Here is a 20,704-nt window from a genome sequence, read left to right as displayed (position 1 = left end):
AATTGGCCGCCCATGCCCAGAGGAGCCAATATATTCACGCTAGCTGACTCGCATGCATACACTCGGTTCAAGCACTCTCAATCAATCTGGGTTCTCCCATTGTTTGATTTCCATTATGCAGATGGTTCAGATCGCTATTTGAATGAATAAATCACAGCTATCTCTTTAGGGCAGCTCTGAATCACTCATGCATGCTCAACAAGCTCTGTTTCAACCCAGTGCCAATGCAGTGGTGGTGTGGCTATGTCCAATTTAGCATAACAATAGTGAACACCTGATATGAGATGAATGAATGAAGAACGGAAGTTTGAGAACCTGGGAAGGAGGATTGTGTTCCTTTCAACGCATTCTTATTCTAGGGCGTCATATACTGACACTTTTGACATTTCGTCTACATCCAACGCACATGGCACCCTTTAGCGTCAATATGACACACACAGAGCTTTGTTCGGTTATGGGTAGGTTTAGGCCTGGGGTAGGGGTAGGGTTAGACCGCTAGGAGGCGCCTTCTGGCCCATATCTATCTGCGTCTCATATTGACGCTAAAGGGTGCCATGTGCGTTGGATGTAGACGAAATTTCAAAAGCGTCAGTATATGACACCTTGGGATGAGATCGGGCTGACACATTGTGATGAAGTGGAATGGAGCGATAAGGAGGTGGAGGAATGTAAGAGTTTAGATATGGAGGACCGGTTTATGCAATATATAGTAGAACAGAAAAAAATCTGTCTGTCTATAAGGTGAGGAGCAGACACTGATTCATTTCTATTTGTCTGTCTGTCTGTCGGCGAAGTCCCTTTCAAGGAAAGTCTGTTCACTCGGCGGCCATATTTGCAACGCCTCCAGTCAACTATTTCGGGCATCCGAGACCAAGTCCTACATGTATCTATTTGAATGGGGGAATCCTGAAATCTCAAAAACTGCTTGCCAAACTCACAATTTCAGCAACAGCAACAAAATCTTACTTGAACTGTCCCATAAATGTTGTTTATTATGCTCAAATAGCATTAAAAACACATATTTTTCAGCCTAGACCAGGCATTGCACATGTGCACACAATGACTTTACCTGTTTTTCGGTCTCTCTATGTACAATAAGGGTGTAAAGGTTCAAATTACTCATGGTTCGGTACGGTTCGGTGCGTGTGATGTTCAGGGAAAAAAATAACAATAAAGAAAATAAGAATATAATCTTCACTTTGGAAATTAAATAAAGATGAATCATTATTAAAGTTACAAAAGCTATTCAGTATGTTTTATCCACTTTTTGGGAAGTATACCAACATATTGGGAAGCCATTTCTGAATGGCAAACAACCCTGATGGAGGAGTGGGAAGGTGGAGGCATGGAGCAATGGTTAGCTGAAGGTTATAGGAATGGGGCAGAGTTGGGTGGATTTACATGGGAACAGGGAGGTGGAGGAATGTAGGAGTGATGAGATAGAGAACGGAGCGATGGGGGGGCTGATGATCTTTAGTAATACATGATTGTATGTGATGAGAGCTGTACAGAGGTGAGGGAATCTATCATAAAGAACAAAAGAACTGTTAGAAGAGAAGACAGATTGTGTGTCACTCTGTGGGCCATCTGCAACTGCTGGACTTAATTAGTGTGCAGTGAATAAACACTGCAGCTGCGGGAGAGGGACAGAGAGAGAAAAGACATGGAAATATAATGAAAATAATTACTGAAATATCATATAATTAGGGAGAGTGAGGTGTTAATGAGACGAACAGTTTATCGAGGGAGTATAAACTGTTTTGAGCGGAGAATGTATTAGAAAAGAATGGTGGATTGGATGGCGAGTCAGTGTAGTGCTCTTTTGTAGCCCTAAAGTTTGGGCCTCTGCTGCCGAGCACTAAACTAATTACCCAAAACCAGCATGATATCTCAGGAGTAACGGATTAATTAACAGGGCTATCGTTTCCAGTCTGAAGATATTAGTTTCATCTATCCCAGACCAGGGAGAGGTCCAGTCCCAAACCTCACGCCTGCTCTCTGCCAGACAGTACTAAAGAGGAAAGATTTTATTCCTGTTTCTTACTCTTTGTCTGGTGTTTAAGCAAGTATTTTTGTTGACCTTAGCGGTAAAGTATGGTCTTTATGACAATGATGTTTCAGAGGTTGAATTCATCAGTGTGTTTCAACATTTCCTCCAAAATCAAGTAGTTGTGGGTGGTATGAGCGATATCTTATATCACAGTATGAGTAATATTAAACACACATAGTCATTCTAATGCCGGTTTTCTGTGATAGTTTATTATAGTTGCCAAACCAATCTCATTAATTGTATTAACTCAATTTTTTTATTTCAGCGAACTCAAAATTTTAAGGCAACCAGGTAACTTACAATAAGTTAAACCAACAGTCATGTTTCTATCATTGGTTAATAAAGTGAGATTAAATACATACTTGTATTATTTAACATTGAATTATTGCAATTACTGCATTTTTTCAAGAATACTGAATCTGTTTTTGTGCAAGTAAGATGAGTAAATGCATGCTCACGTTTACTCTAGAACAACAAAAACCATCATGTTCACACACATCGCACACCACACCTCTGCCTCTTACTCTAGATTTCTCTCAACATGGAGACAGGAGAGGTGTCAGTTGAAAAATGAGAAAACAAATCATTTGTGTTACTTTTTTGAAAAAGTAATTTTAAAGTAATGCATTACTTTACTCGTTACTTGAAACAAGTAATCTGATTACATAACTCATGTTACTTGTAATCACAATATACCGTAGTCATTATTGTTGGAAACCCATTGAACAGATGGTTAATATATTAAATAATGAGGTACAGAATTAAATTGAGAATGCCTCTAAATTACAATTCAGATCCTGTGCAAAAGGGTGTTTATTTGCAATTTAAATTTTAACACAATGAGGTAGAATTTAAATGAATTGAAGCTGAAAGAAATAATCTAACTAATTGTCTAGAAAAACAAAGCCTTGAAGTTTGAAGCTTTATAGGCCTTACATACAGATAGATAGATCTATAATAATAATTAGAATCCTGCCCTCTTATTGATGTGCAAATTTGTCCCATTTTTGGTATTAAGTTAAACCACTGAATTTGTCATAACATCCAGCCCTAATTTACAGGATTGGAATGATCTGATGAATACCTTTTAAATCCTTAGCTTAAAGCAGAGGATAGGGACATTCCCCCTGGAGCGGAGGTTAAGTGCCCTGCTCTAGGGCAGAATGGTGATTAGGGAACTCGACGACCCTCTGCTTTCACTGACACCTCTGAGGATTTTGACCTACAACCTTTGAGTTTGGGCTCGGATATTTAACCACTTTACAATCATGACCTTCCAATAATTTAAATATCTTAATGCTAAAAAGTCACAGTGTAACGAGGGTACAAACTCTTGGGTTTAATATGGCAGTATCCAGTGCAAACAGAAACGTCTTTTGACCCAAATACTGCCACAATAATTCACAATCCTTTTTCGTTCTGTTCGTCAGGTAACACCAACAGCATGTTTGCTCTCGACTACATCAGCGGATCTCTGACAGTGAGCGGCCAGCTGGACCGGGAGAACCCGCTGTACTCATCCGGATTCACCATCACAGTGAAGGTGCGACTCAGAACTAGAGGTGGAGGAGCTCATATGGAATTAAAAAAGTGTGTTTGAGCTTCACAAAAGGATTTGCTCAATTTCAATATTCCTGTTCAGAAACGGTCCCATTTTTTTATGACGTTCGGTTTCGTTAATAGTTCTTGAACGTCTGCGCTCTGCCTTATTAAAAAAAAGATAGATACACATTCAGAAAATATATTTTGGTACTTAAATAGTAAATTAAATTAAAATAATAATAATGATACAAAGAATACAATTGTTTTTATTTAATATATAGTATATAGTTTGGTAGTACCAAAAGAACTGTTCATTGATTTGTTGAGAAACTGGAATCGTTCAGTGGAATTGGAATCGGAATAGTTAAAATCCTTAAGCTCTTAAAACCTTTTATTATAAGTCTTTCAGCCCTGTGTGAGATTCAAATCCTCTAATGCATTATTAATGCATTATTAAAATCTATTCAAGGTCAACACTGACTTTAAGTGAGGAATAAAATCACATATAAGAAGATTTGTTCTGTTTCCAGAAATTCTCGTCTATAGCAGTTCTGGTTAGTCTCTCGTCCCCTGCACAGAAATCATTGGGATCTCTGCCAAATGCAGTATTGATTCTACTGTAAATGTTTGCGGACTGTGACTGTAATTTGTCGAGCCATTTACCCACATTGAGTTTATCAGGGTCAGTGTGTGAAAAGGTCTCACTGACCCTGGAGCTTTAAATACATTTTTAACTATCATTGCTTAGCCATTACAAACATGCAAAACACTTCAACTGAACTGAACCGGACTGGATGCTCCACTGTGCATGTTAGTGTTTTTAGAGAAACATGCAACTCTCATTTATCATGACATTGTGTACACATAATGTGTATAGATATCTCACAAGTTTCATGACATTCATGTATTTCATTATTATTAAAATAGATTTCAATTTTATTATTATATTTTTGTCAGATTCTGTATTTCAGATTCTATATCTAGGTCACTAATCAAATACAAATAAGTATTTTTGTGACATTGATCATTAAGCTTTCATTGAAACACAAGATGCTCTTTGTATCACTTATTTTATTTTTTAGTATGAACTCTTTTCTTTAATGACAAAAGTGTATTAGTCTACTGTTGTAGCTAGTTGGAATGAGTGACCATGTGACAGACACCAGTGTGTGTGTGTGTGATGTCATTGTTATCTCAGTGTCCCGCTGACAGTGCCAGGGCCAAGCACTGGAGGGGAGAGAGAGAGACAGAAAGTGTCCCTATAGACCTCAGGCAGGAAAGCTCTTTGTTCCAGTCTCTCAATCTCTGAGAGCTCAGTTAAGCAGAGGCTCCTGAAATAGTCACACACACACACACACACACACCTTTGCCTCCTCTTCAGGCTGTATGAGGATGAAGATGAGGGAGAGGGAGAAAAAGAACAAAAGGGAAGGGCAGACAGACTTTAGTTTGGACCTTTTAAAATAATTCTGATAAAGACCATATATATATAAAGTTTGGGTTTGAGTTATCATGGTTTCCACAAGAAATATTAAGCAGCACAGCTGTAGAAGAAATGTTTCTTAAGCACAGAATCAAGTAGAATTTTGTCTGAAGGATCATGTAACTTGTGTGTGAGAGTTTCAGCAACCATTATTCCATTCTTCATGTATGTATATGTATATATACGTGTATATATTCCACTGATGTGCAGTAACAGGTGCGCATACAGCTGAAATACTGTTAACTAAGAAATAATCTTCAGACACCCCCCCCAAAAAGAGCTGTTTTAGATTAGCGCTTTATTCACATTGAGCTGAAAATGTCCAGAAAGTGCTGTGTATGGGATTCTGTTTCCGAAAGATTGGTGGAGATCGTGGCCTCTGTAGATTTCTGTCATTACTTCTCTGGATTTGACACAGATGTCATGATAGCCATCATTATCGCCTCTGCTCTGATAATACACCATTGAACTACTGCTGGTGTCGGTAGATTTGCACAAACCCTAAATTAGGCAATGCTTTATTTTAACTTCCAAAGCACAACCGCTGTGACAAATATATGACCAAATAACATTATGAATTATGTAACGGGACCCAGTCTCACTAGCACAATAGCCCATTCTGACTCTTTGTGAAAGGAGAAGTACATGACAATCACGCAGTACTGAGACAATCTGTTTTTGTGTTTGTTTTGAATGGACACTTAAGTTGTTTTGTGCAATCAAAACTTGTGTGATAATTCTGATCTCAATAAGCAGGTTTCAGAGCAAGGACTATTCTGTTCTATAAGGATGATTCGCTCAAGTTTTAGTTACTGTTACATTTAAATGTTCCCTCATTATTCCTGCCTTTGCCTTATGTAATAAAGCGCATGTAGAAGGTGTAGAGAAACAAAAACAGTCATTAATAAGAGGTCCAAAAAGGGAACACGCAGGAAAATCTCACGAGATATAACTCACAACCAAACATTGATGATAGCGGACAAAGGAACAAAATAAGGGGCTGTTTACACGACAGAACGTAAAATGTGACGTTTTTTATGCGTTGTGGCCGTTCATTTACACAATTTGTTTGTTTTGGGTGCCTGAAAATGCAAAGTTTTGAAAACAAGTTTCGAAGTGCAAGTTTTTTTCTCCATGTAAACAACAAAAACGCGAATCTCTGAAGTCGATGACCAGGGGGGTAATCGAGCGCTCGATTTCCGTACCACCCCCGGGAGGCGATATTTTTTTTCACAGGATGGTAGGGGAAGACTCATGAATATTCATTAGGGAAGTCATCCCTGATTGGTCTGATGACCTACCCCTAACCCCACCCCTAAACCTACCCGCCACTGGGGGTCTGATGACCTACCCCTAACCCTGCCCTAAACCTACCCGTCACTGGGGTTAAGACCAATCAGGGATGACTTCCCTAATGAATATTCATGAGTCTTCCCCTACCATCCTGTGAAAAAAAATATCGCCCCCGGGAGTCGCCATTGGCTAACAAGCCTTCACCTGCTGTTAGCATCCCATTGACTCCCATTCATTTTGGCGTCACTTTGACAGCGAATAACTTTACATCTGAGGCGTTTAAAGACTCCATTTGTCCATTGTTTATTTCTAAAGAAACACGACAATGTATAAAAGGCTCCATTACCTTGTATCTTACGTTATGGCCCCGTAGAAGCAGTTTTTGTAAAAGTAGGCTTACGATTGCGTCATAACCACGCGACTCTCTGGAAATTACCGTAGAGACAGGAAGAGAAGCTCGCAGTCAATCGGGGGGGCGTGGAGGCATAAAGTCCGATAAAGTCAAGGGAGAAGCCCATAGAGAGTCATGACGTTTCTCCTGCTCCTAGCTCATGGACAGCTCCTACTCACGCTCTCCGTCTCTGCGAGATTCGGAAGGGAATGGTTCAGATTTCGTTTGGCACAGCTACTAGAAAACTTACAACTGTCAGGCAGGCTGCTCACGTCACATCCACGTCGTCAAGCTCAGTTTGAGTCTGCGCAGTACGCTCAGCCATCAGGAAGTGAGGGCTTCTAATTTGCTTCACTTCTCTCCGTTGAAACCTATGGGGTCGCTGTGTCCAGTTTATATACTGTCTATGTCGATGACGTCATGCACATGTGAATTACGTGTTCAGTCTATAGTGTTTCATCGCCATCTAATGGCCTGGCAGCAGAATACAGCGTTGTTAGTCGTTTTGGCGGGTCAGTGTGAATGGGGATCGTTTTGACAATGGTGTCGTCTGTACGCAGAAAACTCAAAGGAAAAACTTCTCCGTTTTAAGCATATCGTTGTCATGTAAACGTTCCCTAAAACTTAAATACGTAGGGGTCGTAATCAAAGTGAACAGAAACAGGTGTGTGGAAACTAACTAGGAACTCAGGCAGGCAAAACAGGAACAGAACACAGTGAAACTAAAACCCAAACAGACTATAAATGTTTCAGCCTCTTTCTCTCCCTGTAATATTATATATAATTCCGTCCGGACAGTTTCATAAATTTGTTTTGGATTATTCTGCTCTATTTGCAGACATAAACTGCACAGCTGTAGTTCTCTAAATTGAAATCAATGATTGCCACGAAAAGTGAAACTCAAAACAAAGCAAGCGCAAGAAAAGCCTCACAAAATATTCATAAGTTATAGATTTTCATTATCTATTTCTCTCTCCTGAGCCTCTGCTCCTTTATATATATTTTTTCTCGTTACCATTTTGTCTTACTCTCTCTCTCATTCTCCCTCTCTCTTATTGGTGGCATTATTGATTTGAAGTGAAAAGTAATAAAACTAATTTCTTAACTTCACTGAGCTTGGATAGGCTGAAGTACATTGGGCTGGAGGTCAGTGCATTTATTATACGGAGGGATAGAGAAGAGATGTGCAAGGGGGTGTTAAACGACACAATTCGTGATTAACCTGGACCTGCAGCGTCACCACACCTCCATCCTCCATTCACCCGGCATCCCTCCTTCACAAAACACCATTATTCCTTTTGAGTCCAACTCTATCACTCAAAAAGAGGAGGAGAGAGAGCAAGAGAGGGAGGGAAGAAAGCAATTGTTTCCTGTCGTTAAGATGTGTTCATCCTAAATTTTATTGCCTGTGTCTGTCTGGCCCCCGTGTGCCCCCATTTATGGCAGACCTGTGGGATTTTTCCCAGAATCCTCCCCTCTGATTTAATAAAGAGGCAGAGCTGAACAAATGGAGGAGATTGAAGACTAAACGTTAATGCTGCTTACTGCCAGATTCCCTCTATTATCACATCCGTTCCTCTCTCGTTTCGTATCTCCTACTGTCTCTCTCTGTCACTCTTCTCTCTCCTTTCTTTAGCTTCTCCTTTGCTTTTCTAGAGCTACTTATAATGTTTTCATCACATTAGAATGATGGATGATGGTGTTGGTATGATGTTTGATTATCGTTTTACTCAGTTGTAAATGATTAGTCAACAAAATAACGAATTAATGGTTGAACGGATGGATCCTCTGCTATAACTGTGTTCATTTATGAAATATTTTGACTTTTGATAATATGATTCTGTCTGGAATTGCTAATTATGTTACATTGTTCCTTTTTTGTGTTATTCATTCTCACCGTCAGCTGTCTGAGGCTCGCTCTTAGCTGAGATTAGATGTGCTTGGCTTGCAGGGTTATATATATATATATATATATATATATAGTACTGTGCAAAAGTCTTAGGCATGTTAATACCCCCCCCCCAAAAAAAAAATGGTTTTAAGTCAGTTATTTATATCTTTTGCTGTAGTGTGTCAGTAGGAAATATCAGTTTACATTTCCAAACATTCTTTTTACCATTAATTGTAATAATCCAGTGAGATTTGTGTATGCACAAGGAGTCTGACAACAGCCGGTATGATCTGATCTCACCATCATCGAGTCCGTCTGTGATTACATGAAGAAACAGAAAAAAATGAGACAGACTAAATCCAGAAGAACTGCGGGAACGTCTCCGAGATGCTTGAAGAAACCAAAAAGAATGTTTGGAAATGTAAACTGATGACTTAAAACCATTTTTTGGGGGGGATGTTAACATGCCTACGACTTTTGCACAGTACTGTATATATATATATATATATATATATATATAATTCTTATTCTTATTTTATATATATATATATTTTTTATGTTATGAAACCAGAACATTATGTTATTTTTATAGTCATACAAGTTTTGAGTGACATGATGATTGGTAGATTTTGATGGCTGTGTTTTAACGGTGTGTTCACACTTGTTCTGTTCATTTGGTCCTGAAAAAAACACTTTTAGTTCTTCTAGCATTCACACTGTCACAAGACCAAATCTAAAGATACAAAACAAAAAAATGGGCTTTTATGATGTATATTTTGCCGCAGAACATCCAAAACAATGCTGTATGCTGGACTAAATGCGCTCGTTGTATGTGTATAAATATGATGCTATTTTTATCAGCTGAGAACTAGTGAAGAGTTTATAAAATGTGTAAAGAAGTCAAAACAGCACCAGGACGCAGTTCCGACGCCTCTGTTGAGCTGATACTCTTATAAAAACCTTTATCTACTGTAAACCTCTCACCGTCGGTCGCGCATATCCACCACATTTTGTAGTTTTTTAACACTTTTTACTCGTGTTTGTAACTCCTCCAAAACACAATTGGTTTTTGGCAATATTAGTCCCCCCGGAACTTGATTTGAACCGAGGGAACCCTCGGTATATATATTTTATTACATAAACAATTTCTCCAGAAAGCACTTGCGATAAAACTAACAAATCCTAAATGATCACGTTTCTTTCCAGATTTGAGAAGGATCCAAAGACCATCTTGTTCTGCAGTGGAAATAAGAACATCGTCACATGATCAGTGTAACAAATTCTCAGAAAATTGTTGTGCATTGAAATTGTTTAAAATCTTAAAATGTTCTCTTTATTTCCAGTTCTCCAGATTTCCGTTGCAGTCGTCTTTTGACCCTGCCGTCTTGAGATAGCATTAAAAATGTCTTTCCGTCTCTGTGTAGGCGACAGAGCTGAATGAGGACCGCACGCCCTCGTCTGCCACCGTCATGACCACCTTCACCATCCTGCTGATCGATAAAAATGACAATCCGCCCAGATTTAACAGCTCTGAGTATCGTGTCCTGATCCCTGAGCTGGCGCAGGTCGGCTTCGCTCTGCCTCTGTACATACAGGTCGAAGACAAAGATGAGGTGAGACATGCACACACACAAACTGTTAAAAGAGAATATTTCCCCCTCACATGATTTCACTGACACATATTAAATATTCAGATGGACAAGCATGTCTACAGTACATTGACTTTGTTTCTTCCTAAAAGACCTATGAGTAAAAAAAAGCTGTTCGCAGAAACTTCTTTGCGGTTTCCAATTTCCATGAACATGACATTTTCTCCTTCTGACGGTCTCACTGCACCCCTTCATGGCAGCAGCTCTGAAACAAGCTCGAATCAGTCAGATGTCAACGTTTCTCACCTGCTCACCCCTATCAGTCAAGCTTCAAACTAGTCACTCTTCTGAATCTGCTCTCTTGGCTGTAAAGTGCTCAAGTCAGCAGCAACATGCTCGCCTAACTCCACGCTAATTATTTTCAACCTGTAAGCAGTTTTTGACAGTGCCATCCACACATTTTCAGAGTCAGCACTTATAGTTCATGTTGTATGTGAATAGCAGGTCCAGGTCAGTTGAAATGGCTGACTTCCTCACCTTGATCCCTCGTAGGGCTAGGAATTTTCACAATGTATTTGCTGGTGATAAATGTGCCATTTTTATTTCACTAGCTCAGAAACAATGCAGTGAGTTGAGGGTGCTCAAAAATACATACATAGTCACTTTTTTATGATGAGCATAATTAAATGTTTTGTATTAAAATGAATTTTGATATTTTTAGCATGGCGTGAAGTAAAAAAATGTCAGTGATATGACTGTCCTGATATTGACAATGAAGACCAAATAGAATTATTAGAATTCTATGAAATAATTTAAACCTGTCATTTTAATTTTAGAATGCTGTCAAGTTGTGTCAGTTAAGCAGGTTTTCTCGAAATCTGTTTCGCATAAAAAAAAATAGCATCATGTATTTTTTTTTTTAGCAGTTTTGAAGTGTAAAAGCTGAGTTATGAGGGATAAATATTTGCCTAGGCTGTGTATCCAGTTGAGAGTTATTTAAGTCTTATGGCTTATGAATATCAATGTCGTAAGGAATGCTAGTCAAGGTCCTGATAAAATGTGCAGGATGTTTCTTGCTTTCATGAGCATCATTTGCTGTGTTTGACACATTTTTTTAATTAAGGCAATTTATTTTTTTAGCTTTTATACTGAAAAAAATCCTATCTTATCTGTTTAGTAACCTTCACTTTGGAAATCTTTTTAAAATCTTAAGTCAAGAATTAAGATGTAATACATCTTTAATTCTGTAATACAGTAAGACAGGGAGACACACTTACTGTACACACATATTATTTACTGTTATGTCAGGCGTTTATTGTCGGTTTTGGAGAGTTCTCTCTAAATTCTGATTGGATGAAAGACGTTCAGATCTGCTATAAAATGTCAACCAGCTTTAATCTCACCACCAGCATACAAACAAACACACTCTGATATACATCCCTGGTCTCTCACATGTCATCTAACACAGCAGGACCGCATTCAGACAGAAGATTGATTTGCTTTTGAGTAGGTGAGATACATCAACAAATTATCGCTAACCAGCAGAATCAGTCAGAGATAAGAGCAGAACGAGTCAACTTGACATTGATTCCTGCTTCAAATTACTGGAACAGAGAGTGACAGATAAAAGGAGAGAGAGAGAGAGAGAGAGAGAGAGAGAGAGACATACTAACATATTACTGTATATTTTTTTCAACTATTTTATTTTTTTGCGCAATTTTCCACCGGACAAAATTGCGATTGTTAACTCATGATTTCTGTTCTGTCTGTGCGCACCAATCTTGCACTTCTATCTACTCCTCAACCAGACCACCTAGAGACTACGGGTTTTCGGCATTATGTTAAGGAAGGTCTAATCTCGGGAACGCACAAAAAAAATCCAGGAAAAGATTTTGGATTTCCTGGAAATTCCAGAAAAAAATTCGTTTTTTTGCAAATTTCTCGGCAACCATAATAGCTATCGAGTTGAAACAAATTGCAATCGATAGCTTATAAAATTTAAAATAATATTAGAAAAAAGAATTGATCAAAAATCTTTCCTTTATGCTTCAAAAATTAATTAAAACTTTATATGAAGGGATATTATGTAAAAAATAATGAGCTAATAAAAAAAATGATGTTCAACTAGTCAAGTGATTGTGCCTTTTTTATTATCCATTGCTGATTTGATTTCAGAAAGTTCATTTGAATTTCAAGAGAAAGTTATATTCTCGAGCAACTTATTTTCTCTTTCATTTACTATCTCTTAGTGTTGTGATCCCATGACGTGAGAAAATTGCGCTAAAACACTCACTGAGTTTTTATTACTTGTTTATAAAGTAATTCATAAGTATGGAAGCTTGTTTCCGCCACTGAATAAAAATATAAAAAGGTAATTACGACTTTTTATCTCACAATTCTGACTTTTTTCCACTCGCAATTGCGTGATATAAACTCGCAATTGCGTGATATAAACTCACAATTGCCATTTTAAAGGTCAGAATTGCAGAACTGACTTTTTTTTTCTCAAAATTGCGAGTTTATAGCAATTGTGTCAGTCTGTAGGAAAGAAAGTCAGTCTTTTTCCCCTCTGAACTGGACTTTATAACTCACAATTGCGAGAAAAAATGCATCCTTGCTGAAGTATTTAGCTACTACTACTACTACTACTACTACTTATAATGCTTATTTTGGCAAATGACATCTATGTATTCTATGAATGCGGGAAATCTGCATACTTTGCACAGTATACATTTATTGTTCTGCAGAAATAATAAGAGTAGTATATTAGTATGCTCTTCTGAACATAGCCAGATAATTAAACAGAAAAGAGGAAGTCAAGTGTGTTATCACCACCAGTCAGAAACTCAAACATTTTACTATCCTGTTAAATCAAAATTATATTGGTCTTAACCTTTCAGTCTTTGAGGGCATAAAACAGCTCTTTCCTTTCTTCTTTTGAGCAGTGGGCATCTCCTCTTACTCAAGAAATACAGCACCAGCTCCATATTCGAGGCATTTTCAGCTCTCTCAGCACAAGACTTTCTAAACACACAGGCGAGTAGAGATGGCAGCTCTTCAATACAGTGAGGCTTGACTCTGATCCTAATGCAAGGTGAACAACAGTCTTCCAGAGGATCTGAGATTTCAGTAACCACCTCAGCCTCTGTGTGCATGTGTTTAAAGAGGCTTCTTGGGCTCAAGCTGGGTGTTTTTTGGGGATTGGTGTTTAAGCTCCCCTTCTCTCTCCTTTACAGTTCAGCTTTGGGCTTTTTTTTTATTAATGACGGCAGTTAATATCACTGCCAGTCAATTTAATTTTATAAATCAAATGAAGTGCATTATATTCTGAATATAATGGGGAAGACTATTCCTTTAATTGCACTAAATGAACATTTTAAATTGACATCTCTACGACACGTACTCAGTGTGTCTGACCGTAAGTGTCTTACCCAGGATTTCTTACCACGTTTCCAAACTTTCTCTGTATGGTTCATCTTCAAACTTTCCTGCTGATGTGTGTGACAGGCAGCTTTTATCTTCTCTGTAGTGGTTCTGGCAAATGGACGGGCAATTACGCTTATGGCCAGTGAGTGTTGACATCCCTGCATATTGAATGGCTCTTTAAATAGCCCCCATCAGCTACAATGGCTCTCTAACCGCTCCAAACAAAAACAAGGGGTTATTTTAACCGGCGATGTAATTCGGTCATCGATCTCGAGCGTCATCCTCGCCTGCGTTCCGAGGCTTTTAAGAGCACAAACGTGACGAGAGGTTTCTTCTCTTCTGCAGTGCTTGACAGTTAGTGGTCTTGATTATGGATAGAGATGTGTGCTGGATGGTTTGCCTTTTCTGTGTGTTGTCATCCCAGTTGAAGCTGTCAGATGGATCTTTAAAGTAGACGGTGTTGGCAAAAAAGAGCTGGGTTTTTGTGTGTGGTCAGGTCAGTCCTAGTCTCAGCCGCTGGATGAACGTCTGATGCACATGGAAACACTTCAGGCCAGGGCTGTGTTCAAAATCAAAACCCCTATACCCTCATTCACTATTCCCTACATTACTCCACTAATGTAGTCCACTTGAAGAAGCGAATGAAAACGAGTGAGCGATTTCGGACACTGAGTGCGCCAGAAGGGCTGTCGCTTTTGCATAGTTTGTGCTTGCTTTTCAATAATTATTTGAAACTTAGCAAACTGGTAGCTACAGTAGTAAGATAAAAAGATTTATCTTGAACCCTGTTATGGAAACTATAAACCTTAATCAAACTATTTAATAATGAATTAAAAAGGCATTTATACCTGTATGATATTATGCTATAACCATATGACCAGCGGTTTGGAAAATGGATGGATGGAAGATTCAGCTGCAGGCGCCATCTTCTGGTCAGACGCGGGGATTCAGCGCGAACCTCACAGTGCATTATGGTTATTTTCTAGCCTTTGAGCGCACATCGATTGTACACTATTGCAGTGCATTGTGGGATTGAATGAGCGCAATCAATAACGTCCACTCTGATTTCGGACAACACTACAAATGGCCGTTCCCTCAAATAGTGCCCTATTTAAGGGTATAGGGGGGCGATTTCGGACACAGCCCTGCATTTTCGAAGTCGTCATCTGATTGGATGTCCTGAAGATGTTTGTCGCTTTCTTTAACGGTCCGCCTGAAAACAAAGATGCCGTGAAGCTTAACCCCCTCATGGAAGAAGAATGCCGTTGTGTTTACAACTGTGACAATGAGCGCTTATCACAATCAACTAAATGCTGGATTTTCAGAAGTATGTGAAGTTGTAAAGTTCGCAGCATAGACTCGTTAAAATGCGTCCAAGAGTTTTACACACCGGTCTGTTATTGTAGGGACATTGACGTTACATTTCCACGCCTCTAAACATGACGTGGAACAAAACAAACTGTGATTGGCTGCTTCACATGTCAGTCAGACGGCCTCTGGGTGGTACTTGGCCAATGAAAGCTGCTATGGAGTCCAGACCTTCTGCCATCAGTTTGAAGATCTGCCTCAGGTTTAGGTTTGCATTTGCTTTGACCACTTACACATTAACCTACATAACTAAACATTAAAGCTACACTGTGTCATATTTTAAGTTGATTTTTAGCAAAAAACACTTTGTTCTTTCAAAATTGTACGTTCTCATTAATGTGTAATCACTTCAACCAACTAATTAAGTATTCTCGTAAGTGTATAATCTGCCATTTAGAATACATACGAGCGAGTCGCTCAAATGGCGGAAGCCATGTTGCGCATCCATCTTGAGAATATATTAGACAAAGAGGGACATAACCTGGAAATTCAAGCTTCGCCTTTCGCGTTTTTACACTCAGTGGCACCGAGACGAATGCGAGAGGGAGATTACTCGCGACTGCCGGCAGATTTGAAATAATACGGCCACCGTAGGAGTTAAAACGCCCTCGGAATGGGAGGGGCTAGAAAGTAATATTCAGTTGGTAGTCATAAACAATTCCACTGCTAGATGGGAGTAAATCCTACACAGTGTAGCTTTAAAGTAAATATAAAGGTAATTTTCAGGACGTGGTATGTCAAGGCTTGTCTCATACAATGCAAATTATAATTTGGCCCCACTAGAGAAGTGGTTGCTAGGTACTAGGGTGTTGCTATGCTGTTTTTAACCGTTTTAACTGTTTTAATCACTAGGGTGTTCTAGATAGTTCCTCCGGCATTGCTAGGCAGTTGCTTGGGAGTACAGAGTGGTTGCTAGTGTGTTGCTTGGCTTTTATTAGCAGTTGTTGAGGTTTTCTATTTGGTTGCTATGATGTTCGGACTGATTGTTTGGGACTTGTGGTTTCTAAGGTGTTGTAAGTGGTTTCTATGGTGTTGCTAGGTAGATTGTATGGTGTCCAGGTGGTTAAGACATTGAGAGGAGTTGTTATAGTGTTTTGGGTAGTTGGCTTTTAGGCAGTTTCTAGGTGTCGTAGATGATTGCTAAGGCATTGCTATGTAGTTGTTAGGCAGTCGCTAGGGTGTTCTAGATGGTTTCTAGGGCATTGCTAAGCATTTTCTTGGGTGTTCTGGATGGCTCCAATATGGTATCTTTAGACTTTTACTGGGGTGTTCTGGTTGGTTTTGGGAGGTTGCTTGGGCATTGCTAAGATGTTGCTAGAGTGTTGCTAGGTGATTTCTAGAGTGTTCTGGGTGGTTGCTTGGAAGTTACTAGGTGTTATAGATGTTAAAGATTATCGGAGTATGTTTTCAGTGTATTTTGGTTTTTAGGCAGTTTCTATGGTTTTCTAGATTGTTGCTATAGGGTATTTGTATGCAGTTGCTAAGGTGTCGTATGTGGCTGCTAGAAAATGTTATGAGAAATAAATCTCTGATTTCAGTGTTTTAAAGATGCCACAGTGTCATATTGTTTACTTCTGTTGCAGGAATCAACCAATTAATCATTTGCTTGTAGTTGTCTATGCATATTAAGCCAAGATAGGAGAATATGTTTTAACAGAAACACACATCACCTTAAAAGCTATAAAATCACTCCAATAGCCCATTACAGCATCTCCGGCAGGGTGCTTTCAAATGGATGATCGTTCAGAGATAATGAGGTGGTATGTCAGCAAATGTAGTGTGCTTCTCTTCATTAGCATTAAGGTTAATGCAGATCAGAATGAAAGTCAGGATTAATGATTGTGTCAATCCGCACGACAATCAGCCGGCAGCTCGCTAGTTAGTTTGTACAACAACAAACTTTAAACTCTTAAGAAAAATTGTGTTTGTTGGGTCACATTTGCATTTGTAGCTTTGTGTTTACAATCATTTGCAGATCATAAAACAGGATGATTCAGAGAAGAATATCTGAACAAATGAATCTCTTGATTATGCTTGTGTATAAGAGTTCGAGTGACACAAACTCATTTTATCCATCCTCATTTGTCTAGTGGCCGTTCATTCGGTCGGACTTTTCCACAGCAAGGCCTCCGGATCTTCATTCTCCTCCTCAATTACAGCATCCGGCCTGAGGAGTGGCTTGATGGAGGGATTTTCATAACTGAGAGATATAAAAGAAGTGAATATCTCAGATTAACCTGGAGTGCTGGTCTCTTTAGCGAGGGCTAGTCTGTGGTTATCATCTTTTATTTCACACGCTCAATCTCTCTCTATTATTTTCTTGTTCTTTCTGTGTGTTTTCATCTGTATGGAAACACCTCAGGGTAAATGTTTATTGAACTCTGAAACTATTTTCTCTGTCCGGATCAATTCACCACGTTGCAGTCACAAACGGCTTCGCCTGCAAAATGGAACCTGGCGGCGGGTTTGTGTGCGTGTGTGTGTGTGTGTGTGTGTTAGCAGTGTTCTTCATTAAGCATTGTGCTTTTATTTGTAGGTACAAATATTAGCACTGAGCAGTAGGGGAGACCAGGGAAGTTGTCACAAGTATCTGTTTTTTGACTCACAAATGTTCTTTTCTCTAGCAGTGTGTTTATTTTATTTTATTTTATTTTATTTTATTTTATTTTATTTTATTTTATTTTATTTTATTTTATTTTATTTTATTTTATTTTATTTTATTTTATTTTATTTTATTTTTTATCCTGTAAACTAAATTCCAATACTATCATATTTTTGCGATTAGCTGTTGGATAAACAAAAGTGTTATTTTAGTATTATTTATATATTATTATAGTATTTATTAATATTTTTAATGATATATTTTAAGTTTTCATTTTAAAAGTTTTAGTAATTTGGTTCTGCTTTTTGTCATATTCATTCATTTTTATCTTCCTGTTCAGAACTTTAATTTAATTTTTCACTTTTATTTTTAGTAATTGTATTATTTTACTTCAATTTATTTAATTTCAGTTAGTTTTCAAGAAAACAGTTTAAAAAATTTTTTCCCTTTTTCAATTGATAAAAATAATTTTTAATAGGTTTAGTTTATATATATATATATATATATATATATATATATATATATATATATATATACAGTGAGGAAAATAAGTATTTGAACACCCTGCTATTTTGCAAGTTCTCCCACTTAGAAATCATGGAGGGGTCTGAAATTGTCATCGTGTAGGTGCATGTCCACTGTGAGAGACATAATCTAAAAAAAAAAAATCCAGAAATCACAATATATGATTTTTTACCTATTTATTTGTATGATACAGCTGCAAATAAGTATTTGAACACCTGAGAAAATCAATGTTAATATTTGGTACAGTAGCCTTTGTTTGCAATTACAGAGGTCAAACGTTTCCTGTAGTTTTTCACCAGGTTTGCACACACTGCAGGAGGGATTTTGGCCCACTCCTCCACACAGATCTTCTCTAGATCAGTCAGGTTTCTGGGCTGTCGCTGAGAAACACGGAGTTTGAGCTCCCTCCAAAGATTCTCTATTGGGTTTAGGTCTGGAGACTGGCTAGGCCACGCCAGAACCTTGATATGCTTCTTACAGAGCCACTCCTTGGTTATCCTGGCTGTGTGCTTCGGGTCATTGTCATGTTGGAAGACCCAGCCTCGACCCATCTTCAATGCTCTAACTGAGGGAAGGAGGTTGTTCCCCAAAATCTCGCAATACATGGCCCCAGTCATCCTCTCCTTAATACAGTGCAGTCGCCCTGTCCCATGTGCAGAAAAACACCCCCAAAGCATGATGCTACCACCCCCATGCTTCACAGTAGGGATGGTGTTCTTGGGATGGTACTCATCATTCTTCTTCCTCCAAACACGTTTAGTGGAATTATGACCAAAAAGTTCTATTTTGGTCTCATCTGACCACATGACTTTCTCCCATGACTCCTCTGGATCATCCAAATGGTCATTGGCAAACTTAAGACGGGCCTTGACATGTGCTGGTTTAAGCAGGGGAACCTTCCGTGCCATGCATGATTTCAAACCATGACGTCTTAGTGTATTACCAACAGTAACCTTGGAAACGGTGGTCCCAGCTCTTTTCAGGTCATTGACCAGGGGCCTCATGTATCAATCTTGCGTACGCACAAAAACTTTGCGTACGCCAGCTTTCACGCTCACGGTTGGATGTACTAACAGTGAAATTAACGCGAGAATGTGCGTTCCTCCACGCCAATTTCATGTCTGGCGTACGTACATTTCTCAGTGTTTTTGTCCATTGGCGACTCTTACAGGCAATGAAGTGAAGTTGCAAACATTACACAACGAATTGTTCTACAAGTCTATCGCACCACCAATCGTGGGAAGCATTGCTATTAATTTGCAATTTATAAAATAATTGACATATATTGTCACACGAGCCTTATGGGAATATTCTATCAATTATGCAATTAAGTAAGAACATATAAAAGCATATGCAAATTGATACAACGCTTAGTCTATAAATAAAATAAAATATAAAATAAAATAATATAATATTAATAAAAATATTAAATATTAATTAATATAATATATATATATATATATATATATATATAATACCGCATTGACGGCATCAGCCAAACTCTCCCGCTCATATTTTTTCCTTTTGTTATTAATTCCGGAGGACAAATAAAATATTATTCCAAATAAAATATTTTTTTCTCGTTTCTACCTCCGATAGTAGCACCTCCAAATCACTTTCTGTAAAGTTTTGTTTCTTGCCGCTTGCTTTAGATTATGTCTCTCACAGCGGACAGGCACCTACAATGACAATTTCAGGCACCTACAATGACAATTTCAGACCCCTCCATGATTTCCAAGTGGGAGAACTTGCAAAATAGCAGGGTGTTCAAATACTTATTTTCCTCACTGTATATAGAAAAACATTTTTTTCACTAAATAAACACACGAAAAAACAATTTTTAATAACATTAAATTTTACTAACCAACATAAGAATACTGTAACGACGTTCAAGGCTCAAGGAAGAAGTGGCAACTAAAGAAGTTGGAACTGGCAAATTGTTGCAAAAAGAATTGCTAAATTATTCTAATGACACACTCTTTAGGAAGCTTAAGGACCAAATACAAAGCACGTTAAATCCATTGCGATATTCATAATGTTGCTTAATTTTTTATCGGCAGAAAAATAACTGAATACATCCTACACATTCACTCTATCACCCAGCTCTAACAAATATACTAGTATACAGGGTTTGCTGGTCTACCACGCTGGTTTGTCAGTTCCTGTGTATGCGTATGAGATCAGATAAGAGCAAAACCCTCAACCCATCTTCTCCTTTTTTGTGTGAGAGAGAGAGATTACGGCAAAAAAAGAAAGAGAGAAGGAGACTCGAAGAGATGGAGTGATTGTAGAGACAGATAAGAGTGGACTTAGTAGAGATAAGCAGCCAGTAAACACACACAATAATCAATCACAGATTCTTCTCACCATGCGTAACATTATTGCTTTTTGAGTGTGTTTGTGTATGTTTACGTCTGTGTGTGTGTTTGGGGGGTGGAGAGTCGGTATGCTTGCCTCACTTTCCGTCTGAACTATATTCCACATTTTTTCTCGTCTTAAGTTGTTGTGACAGCTCACACAACTGTGTGGTTTTCAGTCAGCAAA

At 38.4% G+C, this 20,704-nt stretch overlaps 1 protein-coding gene across 1 annotated transcript in view; it reads left to right on the top strand.

Moving 5' to 3' along the window:
• LOC311280196 (cadherin-23-like) overlaps positions 1-13,818 on the top strand; it is a gene marked incomplete at both ends in the record, with an annotated part of 138,512 nt that extends 124,694 nt beyond the window's left edge. The window contains 3 exons of the mRNA XM_084392170.1: positions 3,481-3,593; positions 10,075-10,263; positions 13,747-13,818. Of these exons, the coding sequence (XP_084248296.1) occupies positions 3,481-3,593; positions 10,075-10,263; positions 13,747-13,818 (374 nt within the window). The remainder of the gene's footprint in view (positions 1-3,480; positions 3,594-10,074; positions 10,264-13,746) is intronic.
• Positions 13,819-20,704: the final 6,886 nt, after the last annotated feature.

This window comes from Rutilus rutilus, assembly GCF_951802725.1.
Source record: "Rutilus rutilus genome assembly, chromosome: 20".
Classification (NCBI taxonomy): Eukaryota; Metazoa; Chordata; class Actinopteri; order Cypriniformes; family Leuciscidae; genus Rutilus; species Rutilus rutilus.
The sequence above is the reverse complement of the archived record's forward strand: the minus strand, read 5'-3'. Positions and strand labels throughout refer to the sequence as shown.